General features: G+C 41.4%; 1 protein-coding gene across 4 annotated transcripts in view; it reads right to left on the bottom strand.

The window, feature by feature from the left end:
• IBTK (inhibitor of Bruton tyrosine kinase) overlaps nucleotides 1-11,148 on the bottom strand; it is a 56,456-nt gene extending 45,308 nt beyond the window's left edge. For 3 of the 4 annotated variants that reach the window (XM_018078076.2, XM_018078077.2, XM_008920309.3), the window contains exons 1-2: nucleotides 11,119-11,148; nucleotides 3,099-3,766 (exon numbers count right to left, since the gene is read on the bottom strand). In XM_018078076.2, coding sequence (XP_017933565.2) covers nucleotides 3,099-3,422 — 324 coding nt within the window. In that variant the 5' untranslated portion in view covers nucleotides 3,423-3,766; nucleotides 11,119-11,148. Of the gene's footprint in view, nucleotides 1-3,098; nucleotides 3,904-11,118 lie in introns of those variants that run through there. The other variant, XM_029962708.1, reaches the window with a different exon arrangement.
• Nucleotides 11,149-12,002: the final 854 nt, after the last annotated feature.

Here is a 12,002-nt window from a genome sequence, read left to right as displayed (position 1 = left end):
GACAATCTAGAGAAGTAAAAAATAAAAAAAACTAATATGACTTTGAAAACAAGCAAGGAACAGTGGTTCACAGCTACTGAGAAAAGGCAAGAGGACACAAACAGCCAGACAAGAGACAGTGGGGAAGGTTCAGAGGCAGAAAACATGAACAGTTCATTCCTTTAGAACTCAGAGAGACATAGACAACCTCTGTAAATACCATTTGCTCAATACAAAAGAGTGTTGCTACACCAGCCTTGGTTTTAAGGAAGTCAAGTGTCATCAACCACTTCCCTAAAGGGAAGAACTGCAGATGTTCCCAATAGAACCTAATGGATAAAACAGCTGTACCTTGCTAACACAAAGGAAAACCTTACGGAACCTCACACTTAAGAGGTAAATACATGAAATACAAAAATGGAGGGAGCACAGTTCACAATTCCTTCAAGCATGACAGAAGGACAGCCAGCCATATATGAAACAGGGATTTTAACCCATAATTTTCCTTGAAAAACCACTAGTCAGAAGAACAACAATACACATTCTCCAAATTATAAAGGCAACCCTATTAGCTACAGTGCTGGTATTAACTCACGACAGAAAGACTGACCTATTTCTTTGACTTAACCGGTTGTTGGATATTCTTCACTTTGGAAGTCATTTCAGTCATTCACAAGCAGACAGAGGCTGCAGTGATATTCACATGGCCTGAATTTGTGAAAACAAACCCCAATCGCTGAGTGGCAAATCTTGTAGTAAGATACAGTCTGAGAAATAGGCATGACTGCCTCCAGCCCACAGCAGAATTCTGTCATCCCCATTAGTTTAGGGCACCAGGGCCTGATTCTGGGGCCAGTATAGGAAGTTGGTTAGAGCATGGTGCTCGCTAATAATGCCAAGGTCACAGGTTCAATCACCATACAAGCCATTCTTAGGAGTTGGATTCAATGATCCTGGTGGGTCCCCTCAAACCCAAATATTCTTTGACCAAACTATACTGGTGTTGCAAACGGTACTGCTTAATATCTTCAGACAACTGGCCAGAGTGCTCCCTCAGCAAAGGTGATGATCCAGGAGGAGCGGCTGATAAGTCAGAGGATTGTGCTGACATTCAGAAGGAAGGACCTTGACAGGCTGGAGCAATGGTCCGAGAGGAACCTCATGAAGTTCAACAAATGGAAATGCAAATCCTGGCCCTGGAGAGGAACAACCCAGCGTACCGATACAGCTGGAGGCCAAATGGCTGGAAAGCACCTCAGTAGAAAAGGATTTGGGGCTTCTCATAGACAACCAGTTGACTGTAAGCCAGCAATGTGTCCTCACAGCTAGGAATGGTGAAAGCACCCAGGGCTGCCTGTGGGATCATTGCCAGCAAGCATTACTCAGCACTGGCAAGCCACAGCTGGAGTGCTGGCTTCAGGTCTGGACTCCCAGCCATGGATATACAGGACCAAGTCCAGCAAAAGACCATGAAAACAATGACTGAGGCATCTGACATACAAAGAGAAGCTGAGAGAGCTGGGATGCTTAGCCTAGAGAAGGTTTGGGGCGGGGGAGAAGGACAGCATGCTTTATCAATATGCATAATAAACAACTGCTTGGAGGTGAGAGGTGGGATCGTAGCGATACTCAGTGACAGAAAAAGTGGCAACAGGCACAAACTGAAATATAAGAAATTCTGTTTAAATCTAAACCCCACTTTTACTGCACCGGTATTAAAATATCGGAACAGAGATGTCTGATGCTCTGTTCAAAATCCAGCTGGACACAGCCCTGGGCAATCTGGTCTAGTTGACCTTGCCTGAATATGGGGGTTGGACTAGACAACCTTTAGAGATATCCTTCTAGCTCAGCTATTTCGTAATTCTATTCTATAATCCGTTCCTGTTGTTGCTATAATACCTTAAGAACATATCCTTTAAATAACACAGTACAGCAGACTCTGTTAAGGAACTAGGAGACAGAACACTCTCCATGAGCTGGTTTTCTCTGCTTCTTAGAAGAGTATCAGCAGAGCTGGCTATCACAAAAATCTCATTTGTTTATGCAACTGACAGAAAAGTAAAATACATCTGGGAAAACCTGTAGAGGCCTCCTGTAAGCAAATATCAAAGATATAGATATACACACATACACTAGAGGATTGAAAACTTTTTCATATATCAAGCACAGAGTTACTAATTTTCTAGAGAACAGAATCATGTACAATTCTTATAAAAACACCTACTTTTGTGAAGTTTAATGGAAATCTCCTCACTATGTAAGGGTACAGCACATATTTAACAATTATCAGACCTTCAAGAAATATAAAACACTGGATCCACAATCTTTTTGCTTCAAGTCTTGTTAAAAGCAGAGAGTTCTATGTCTACAAATGGCTAGCCACTCTAATCTAAAAAGGCTGAACTCAAAATGGAAAATTCTCTGCCTTAAGAGGTTTTTAAGCAACCTTGAACCACAAATATTTCCTTTTCTCACATGGTTAAAGGGATATCAGACACCTCAAACAAATGTAGCTCTTCCCTTTGCTGTACTTGGGACAGGAGGAACACAAGGAAGATTAATTAAAAATACATACAACTCGCTAAGTGGGTGGGAAGAAACAGCAGTTGTAAGAAAGGAATAAGGGGGACTGAGCAAAAGCCACTTAATAAAACATGCCATATCTTGAAGTGCCTCTCTCTCAAATATAAGATTCATTTCTAATTATAATGCCATTTAATCTTTCATTATTTTATGTTCTCTTACACCAATTGGTACAATTACTGAAGAGTCCTTTTTTAGAGTATCCTTAATCTGATCACTCTCCACTTTTAAGATCCTGACCCTGATATCACCCACACAAACAAGAAGAACTTGTGGACTTCAGGAAGTCCACACTTAATCAGGGATCTTTACTCAGTGCTGATTTCTGCATGGGCAGACAGTCATTTTTCATGAACACAGAGACAACCTTCAAGTAAATCAATGCTCTGCGATCTAAATACAACATTATTAAGACATATATTGAGAAAACCCTCAAGAGGCTTTCAGTCAAATTTAAAAACACACTTTTACATAACCAATACAACTCTAAAAATTGTAGATGCTGAGGAAAACTACAGTTGCAAATTACTCACCTTCAGTAATGACAAAACACAATCAATGTATCCATAAAATATACTTCTGTGCAAAGCCGTCCATCCAGACTCTTTGTCCTTCGCCAAGAGATCTACTCCTTTGGTCTCAGCCAACCAGTCTAGCACACCTTTTTTGCCACAAGACGAAGCGAGATGTATAACATTTCTGCCAAAGGCGTCCTTTATAGTTGCAGCATTGTAGCAGTAAGAAGAGAGAAAGGCCTTGATCTGGCCTTCACTTCCTCTGGTTACTACAGAAATAACATCCAAAGCATGCTGTAGAGATCGACACTTTGAAGTGCACTCTGGCATGTGAGAACTCATCTTCACTTCTAAAGCTGCTCCTCTCCTTAAGGGGAACAACCCTTAAGTGTATCAAGGCACTCTAATTCAGTACACAACACAGTGCCCTAGAAAAATTGTAATTCCAAGGATGTAAATCCAGTTTTATTGAGCTGCCATTAGAAAACTTTGTTCTATTACGTTTGGCACTTGATTCAAATAAATATTTATAAATATATATTTTTAGAAGTCTTATTTCACCATCTTATATAACAAATATTCTTGTCCATAGAAAATTCCAAAAGTGAACTACCTCTAGTGTGCAGAGGGGGATTCCCCCTCCACACAACCTTATTCTTCTAAAACTCCATAATTGCAAGGGAGACCTGAAAGAGAACAAACCAGAACAGATTAGCAATCAAAAACTCTTTTCCCCAGCAACTGTACTGATTTAACTGCATACCAAACTAGCACTTTCAAGTACAGGACAAGACAATGTGCAAGGGTTAACTGACCTGCCCCATGCCATCCGAGCTTATATTCAGGTATTCACTCAGTTCAAAAAAAACATTACTCCCTTTCCCACCCCAACCACCTCCTACCTGTCGGTAGGAGGCACCTCCTACCTTTCTTTGACATAAATCTTGTAGCCTACAACGTGAACTGGATCCAAAAAAGTCATCTGAAGAAAAAAAAAGTATGCTTTCCCAACCTTAGGGTCCTTAGCACCCTGACTGTTTACTAACTGTATCATTACTTTGTTATCAGAAAGCCTGAACTGAACTAGAAGATTGACTGGGGGGGGGAAGAGAAAGAAAGAAAAAAAACAAAATACAAGCAAAACCAAAAACAAACATGCACCAACACCCCCCCAGCTGTTGAGCACACTTTGGCTAACAGAAGACTTGTCAGTAACACCCGGGGGGAGGGAGGGACCACCACAGTTTCCATAGCCACTGCAAAAAATAGGATTATGCCCCACTTTCTCTTCCCTGCCCTGAATGCATACTCATGTCCCTACTAATTCTATTCCACAGAACCAACAGGAAGGTTCCTCTCCACCACTCCCATAGCTGCTAACACAGGTGGGAGAAAGGATGGCATCAGAGCAAATAAAAGCAGCTTGTACAAGAGACATGAATTCAGGCAGGGCTAAGGTCTAACGCTCCTGAAACAGGTAGGAAGAAGTGAAGGTCTAGGTTGGATGAGGTAAGGGAGGAAAAAGAAGGAAAAGGAACCAAAGATACAAATTTTCTTCATGAAAATATATTCACAATCTGGGGCATACAGCATTTCTGCTTAGCTTGGCATACTTATCTTTAGCACATCCATCTTTCTCTGGCATCCTCTTTCTCAAAAGTAAAGGCCTGACAGAAGCACTCACCTTGCATATGAAACATGTACAGTTAAAGTCAAAAGCGTCGCAATTCACAAAGTGTACACAGCAGTATAAAAATCACAGACAAACCCAGAAAACAGAGAAACTACAGACATCACTGATACACTGCTGAATTAATTGTGAACTGCTATTAAGCCCCAAAAAAACAATATGCTTCAATCTTCCAAGTATAAGTTTAGTTTCAAACTGAGTGAAATAGGACAAGACACAACACACTGCTACTTCCAGCTCAGCAGTCATTAGCAAGTTCAGGTCCTACTCCTTGACCCCCACCCTGTCCAAAAAGCCTGTTGAGCTTAGCTTTCACTGCTTTTCAGGCACTGAGTGCATAACCATATTTTGTTAACATCTCTCTCTGCAAAGACACATCACAAAAAAACTTATTTTGTTTGGAAAACAGAAATCCCAGTTCTCCTCCTGTAGAGATTTCCATAAAGCTGCAAGTAATCAGTTTAGAGCAAACACTAGTAATGGAATGTAAACTTCCAAGAAAACAAAGGTCTAATCCAAGAGTATTCCTTTAAACATTTCACGACAAAGCCTTCAACAATTATTTTTCCACCTCATTCACAAGGGATTAAATACTCGGAATGCAAAGCTACAGATCAGAAGTTGTTTCAGTGTGTACCTTCAAAACAATTTCACAGAGAGGCAAATGAAGAAGAAAAAAAAAGTAGTCTTTATCTACTACAATTTAGTCCCTCATCCCTGACCAGGAGTAACAATGAGAAAGCTTTACGAGACCAGAATTGACCAAAACTTGTATTTGTCAAAGCAAGCTTCAGTTCACCCTACAGGTCATTTTCCAACCAACTTACAAACTTCTGCAGTAACACAAAAAAATAAACATATATGTGTATCGACTTTTCTCCTCTGACCTTCTCAAGCCTGAGACTATAAAGAGAAGTGAATCACTGTCACAGGCTTGAAAAAAAAAAGCTCTAATTTCAAGAACGCAGCCTGACTTGCAGCTCCAAGGAATCAAAGTGTGATAGGTGACTATCAGCAGACTCAGATTGCCAGTGCAAACACCTTTCTAAACACTAATAATTAAAAAAAAATATCTGGAGATCTACAGGAAGAACATCAGAAGTGCCATAATCCTCAAGTCAATTTGTCTGATTTCATCAATATGCCACTAGGCAAAAAAATTATGCTGTGGAAGAAGGATGAATTTTACATATGCCTTTTAAAGCACATCTTAAATATAGCTCATTGTTTAGACATTATTATTAGTGCTACAAAGAATAAAACTAAAAACAACATCAAGAAAAATTACTCAGAGGAGTCATAAAACAAAGTAGACTAATCTCTTAGGTAAACCGGTATGAAATGACAGCACCACCCAAGGAAGCAGTCCTGCTGTGCCATGTGCCATACCTCCCCTTGTGCAGATAGATACACACCTATTTAAGACACTGAATTGCATGAGAAAATGATTCAGAAGCAATCAAATCCTGGTTTCAAAGAAACATGTGCCATTGCAAGAAAGGAAGAGAGAGGCCAAAGAAAAACCTATTTAAGGCACCTGAGGTCTAGCCTCACCAAACACCAAAATGTGAACAACAAATCAAACACTAAAAGAATAAAAAGTCTTCTCCTAGGTCACACTAACTCCATCATGGTGACATTTACCGCAGCTATGTGAAACCTGACTCTGCTGAATTATTTCTTTATAAGTCATTCCAACCCATCCCTCCTTTACTCCAAACATTACAAAACTAGATACTATAATAGTATATTCATACATACACCTTGAGTTTCAAGACAGAAGGATGTAGATCAAGTTTTCACCCCTCCACAATAGACTGGCATACCAGTAACAGACATTATCATGTTAATACTTCATCTGAAAAAAGTTAATAATCAGATCTGACTGTTACACAAAGGAAGTCCTTAAGTGAAACCTTAAAACTTTCAAATTGTGAGTTGAAGCTCAGGTCTGTGTAAAAGCCTTTCTGCTGTTCAAATGCTTACTTCTAGTACAGGGAGTCCCAAATGAATGATCAGCATCTAAAATAAGCACAAAATAGGAGAAGCAACAGCATTTTTCACTCTGAATTGAAATGTCTAGAACACAGTGCCCTTTTGATTACGTGTCTCTACATTTATTTGCAGATATTTCTGTAGGCTTCTCAGCACTAGTCATATTCATGCTATAATACCACTGTCTTCCTAACTCTGTAATTATTAGAAGACATAAATAAATAAGATTATAACATTTTCAACATTTTTATGATAAAATAAGTATCATTTGGAATTCAAAGTATTTTTAAAGACAAATCCTAATTACATTTTATTATAGAAAAAAGTCATCAAAAAAAAGGAGGAATTGGAGCAGTATTCAGAGGATAACAAAGATGTTTTATTTCTGCAGCAAGTGGGTTTCTAAATTTTTGCCCTAGAGACATGAGCTACTTATTATACATGTTCACAGTCAAGGAAAATTTAAAAGATTACAAACAACTTGGAAGAAATTCCCTAGAACTAAGAAAGTGTTTGTAGTATGTTGCCTCCTGGAACAAAGTAGAGCTGTCTCACTCAGCTCTCCCGTTCAGATAAGGCAAAGCACCACAGATGTCAGACACCCTCCAAGGAGGTGTGTGTCAGATGTGTCATCTGACCTTATGGAGTCAGAACACTGGTAGTTGAAAAAGTAGCTCTCTACCTATTGTGGTTGTTTCTTTGAAAAAGTCACTACAAAAATCACAGCTGTCACACCTCTCTTGAGTATGAAATGAACAAAGATTCTACACATTTGTAAGACCAAGCTAACAAATAACTTCATGACTAAGGATGATGGTGGCAGATTTCATTTCCTGAAAACAGCAGACAGCGGACATGAAATCTCAACATTTGAGCAAAATGAACAGAGTTGCAGAAGCCCTCCACTGTGAAGTTCCAGAAATCTGTGTATCACATTATCTATCAACACATCCCCAATTTTCTCTTTTCCTAGAAAGCATTTCCACAGAGGTTGTCTGCTCTTGGCTCAAAGGTACAAGGGAACAACCAACCCTCACCTTATGGTTGGCAGCTTCAGCGTATGTTTCTGGCAACCAGTCTGGGAGGCACATATTTGATACTGGAACTCGTATCTGTGGTCCTTCCACTTCTTCCTGATGAAAGCCTACACTGAGGTATTAGATCCAGCAAAATCTGGCTAACGTGAATGTGGATACCAGTACCAAGGCAGTGGCTAGTAGCTGTTGTAGCTTTTTTCATCTTAATATAGACAATGGTTTCACATGGAAGTGAAAGAGAATACAGAAGAGATTCAACTACTCAGAATTCAGTGCCACTTGAAGACAGATTGATGGGTTTGCATCTTCCACGTGCACTGCATTAAAGTAACTCAATTGTCAAATGAGTGACATGGCCTTGAAATCCATCCTCAGGCTGCTTTACTAAGAAGATATTTCTCAAGACCTTAAAATTGGCATAACTTCATTCCATTCACTTCACTTTTTATTTGTTTTTTAAGATGTTACTAGTTTTACTAAATACTAGTTGCATCTAAAATGCACTTGGTGAAAACCTACCTAGCATCTGACTCTTCTAAAACAGAGCTAAATAATGGTTTCTATTTTCCATATAAAAGAAGCCTAGAGCTTTCCTTGTCAATCATAATACCCTTCCTTTACAAAAATAGTGTAAATAATATGGTTTTTCTGAAGGTGCAAAATTCACTTGCTTTTCCTTTTGATAATAAGTTGCTAAATGAAGTGAGGGATGACTGGCAACATCATAAACTTCAGGAAGGCTAAGTCCATCCTTATAAGGGATCCTAAAGATCCTAAAGATTTCCGTTGTGGAATGGGAGTTGTTTTTCAAACAAACATGCTGACATTTCATAATGTTCTCCAAGTTGGTCCATTTGCACTTGTTTCATAAGATCACAAAAGATCTGTAACCATAACAGCATGAAAATCCTGAAAATATTTGTTGCCAAAGCAAACTTCACCACATCAACTACTCGACTAATAAGCTAATCAAAGAAGCAAATCTAAAGCTTACAGAATTAAAGCCATAGGAATTTGCTATCATGCTACTAATTTTTCAGGATTTTCTGCTGACTATATTCTTACCTAAAGGCAACTTTCACTAATACATATTAAAGTAATAGTTTAGAATCTGGCAAAAGTGACTAGAAAATTGAAGCTGGGTAGTAATATAATAAACTTAGCACTGGCATTAAGCAACATATCCTTAAGGAAACACAGATGAATTCCTAGATAAACAAAGCGAACACACCTTTAGGGTATAGGTAACATATTGTCCTAGGTTTAAAAGAACAGTTAGACTATTAATTTCTACTGAAATTACATATCCACAGACAGTTTAATCTGTTTAAAAATTCTCTTTACAATTGTTGAAGTCTAGGAAAAAATCTAAGCTTTTCAACCCCTTGAACAGTATTATATGAATACAAAGTATATTTTATGGAGAGAAAAGTGATTGATTATACAAGGAAAACCAGGTAAATCTAAGCCATGCAGCAGCTCAGAGTGGTTTGGCAGTCTGAAATTCCCACATAGAGACCTTTAAAAAAAGTGTTCTGCTCTTCTCAATGCAAAAATCTAGCTCAGCTATCAAGTTTTAAGAGAAGCAAGTCAGTAGAGGAAAACATTGGAAAGAGTCTGGGATTCAGAATGTTTATGAAACAACCCGTGAGTACAGGCTGAGCAAATTGGATCTCTTTTTTCCTTCAGCTGTGGCTTCAGCAGAACACCCAGAGCCTCTGAATGCAGCATCTGTTACATAAAGAAGAAAAATCAAAACTCCAGTCTGTTTTACCCTGACAGTGGGATAAGTAGTCATTTGTTCAAATTCCAGAAAGGATTCAGATAGGAAGGATTTTCAGATGACAAACTGAATGAAAATAACACTCTCAAAACAGGCTAGACAACAAGTAAACTGCTCAGGTTATAAATAAATGTGACCTGCCTATAAGTAAAGCTATGGAGGAAGACCAAGTTGCTTTAAAAAACACCATGTTCCACCATGCCCGCTGTGTCCCTCGGGCCATGGCAGATCCCAGCTGCTTCATTTACTGGGCTGGGGCCTCTGTGCCACTGCTTGGCACAGGTACACTCTGGCACAAGTGGCCTTTAGAGGCTCTCTCCAGAGTTTCTATAACTTCCTCCTTCACAGTGACAGCAGCATAATCCTTATCGGAATTAAAACGTTCAGCAATCCAGCAACTCTAATTCAGGTGTTCTTAACTGAGCTAACAAGCACTACCAATTAAAGGCAGAAACGTCTGTCAAAAAAAGACCAAAGTACCATTGGTAGCTAATTTCAGCTACAACACGTCAGAGGACATCTATTAGTCAGGAATCATAGTACATAAACAGTAAACTGAAATATTGTGCTTGGCTTATCTAGAAATAGTCAAGACTACTTATATTTAATAACTTAATACTGTCCAAAACAATTAAAACATACAGAAAGTGATACGGACAAAAGTATAGTGAGTGCAGCTATAGGCATTTCCACAATACACTGGGACCTTGCTATAGATTTTTTATTGAAACAGATAATGCTGAAGTGAAGTCAAGCACAACAAACCACAAGTGTGCTCTAGAATTTCATCACACTTAAAACCATATTTGATAAATCCATCAAGGATTTTTTCCATCTTAGGAAAAGCTGACTTTTTTGAATGAACTCTGAACTTTTGGTACAGTATTATTATAGACTACCCACACCAGATGTTGGGCGATTGCTGGTTTTCTGTAAACCACAAATTGTGATCAGTTTCCATGAAGACAGACAACTACACTAACCACGTCACCAAAAAAAAAAAAAAAAAAAAAAAAAAAAAAGAAAAAAAAAAAGAGTTGATTTTCCCTAAGTATCCTTTTAAGCTAACTACGAGACCTCAGCTCTCTAGTGCTTACGCTGCTGCTCAAATGGAGCAGCAGCCCTGTGAGCTTCTACCAAACGCCACAGACAAGGATCACGGCAGGCTTCCCGGGAATCTCCAGCTAAGGAAATCTGGCAAGAGACTGCAGCCAGTGTCAAGAGGGGGAAGGTCTGAAATGTTTCAGAGCCGGGAGAGAGGCCATAGGAAAGCAGGGGGACAGAGGGCCGTTCTGACTCCCACTACACACGTTCACATAGCCGGGGACCGACGAGGGACACAAGAGACTCCTCAACACCGGCGGCCGAGCACGGAAGCCGGCTCCATCCATACGTGGCGCTGGCCTTTACCCTGCCCGGTTACGCTGTTCAGGGCTCTCCCCTCTTCCCCTCTGCACAGCCCCCCACCGCCGCCCGCCCCATGTTACCTCTGCGGCGCGGTACGCCCCCGCCGGCCACACCCGCGCCCCTCACCAGTCGCTAGATGACATGGGCTCGGGCGGGTGCCGGGGCAGGGCGGGACGCGGCGCTGGGCAGAGCGGCGGGGGCTCATCCTCAATGATGTGGGGCAGGGCAGGCCTGTGGCTGTGTTCTCCAGAAGACTACGCTGCGACACCCCAGCCGGCGACAGTGCAGTGACACCGGGACGGTGACCACCGGGCGCGGCAGCGCGGACGGGGGCCCCAGAACTCCGCAGCACGGGAACACCGACAACCACCACCGGGCACCACCAACAAGCGAGCCGCGCCGATTGGCTCCGAGTGGCCGGCGCAACTGCGCACGCTGAATTGGCTGTGACTGCGCGCCTCGGGCTCTGCCCCCTTCCGGGTCCGAGCCCGGGATTGACTGACAGGCGGGGGGCGGGAGGGGGCGAGGGGAAGAAGGCCGGTCGCTGGGCGTGGGTCCTGGGGGCGTGCGGGGAGCCACAGTGGTGGGCGGGGTCGCTCCGTGGGCGGGTGTCGGAGGTGGCGCAGGCGTTAAATCAAAATGGCGGCTGCGGGTGAGGAGGGATGAGGGTAATACATGTCTTGTAGTGGGCGAGGGAGGGGGCTGGAATTAACAAGGAGATTAAGGAAAGTCAGGGAGCTGAGGTGCCTCCCGCTGGCAGACTTCACGGGAGAAGCAGCGTCTCTGCAAAGAGAGGGGATGGGTTTCTGGCGAGGCAACGCCTCCCTCCAGCAGGGCTCAAAAGCTAATAATCAGTCTGCAGGTCTCCTCAAAATAATAATCGAGAAGGCTGTGCTGATTCAGGCTGCGTTATGCTACTGCAGTTTGTCTCTCTGACAGAGCAAGTGGTCTAATTTATGAGACACAGCTTGATTTTTTATGAGGCTTTTGACACCACCTGGGGGCAGTCT

The sequence above is a fragment of the Manacus vitellinus genome, unplaced genomic scaffold, assembly GCF_001715985.3.
Source record: "Manacus vitellinus isolate BGI_N305 unplaced genomic scaffold, ASM171598v3 scaffold_4_pilon, whole genome shotgun sequence".
NCBI classification, from domain to species: Eukaryota; Metazoa; Chordata; class Aves; order Passeriformes; family Pipridae; genus Manacus; species Manacus vitellinus.
Note: the sequence above shows the minus strand (reverse complement) of the source record. Positions and strands in the feature narration are given on the sequence as shown.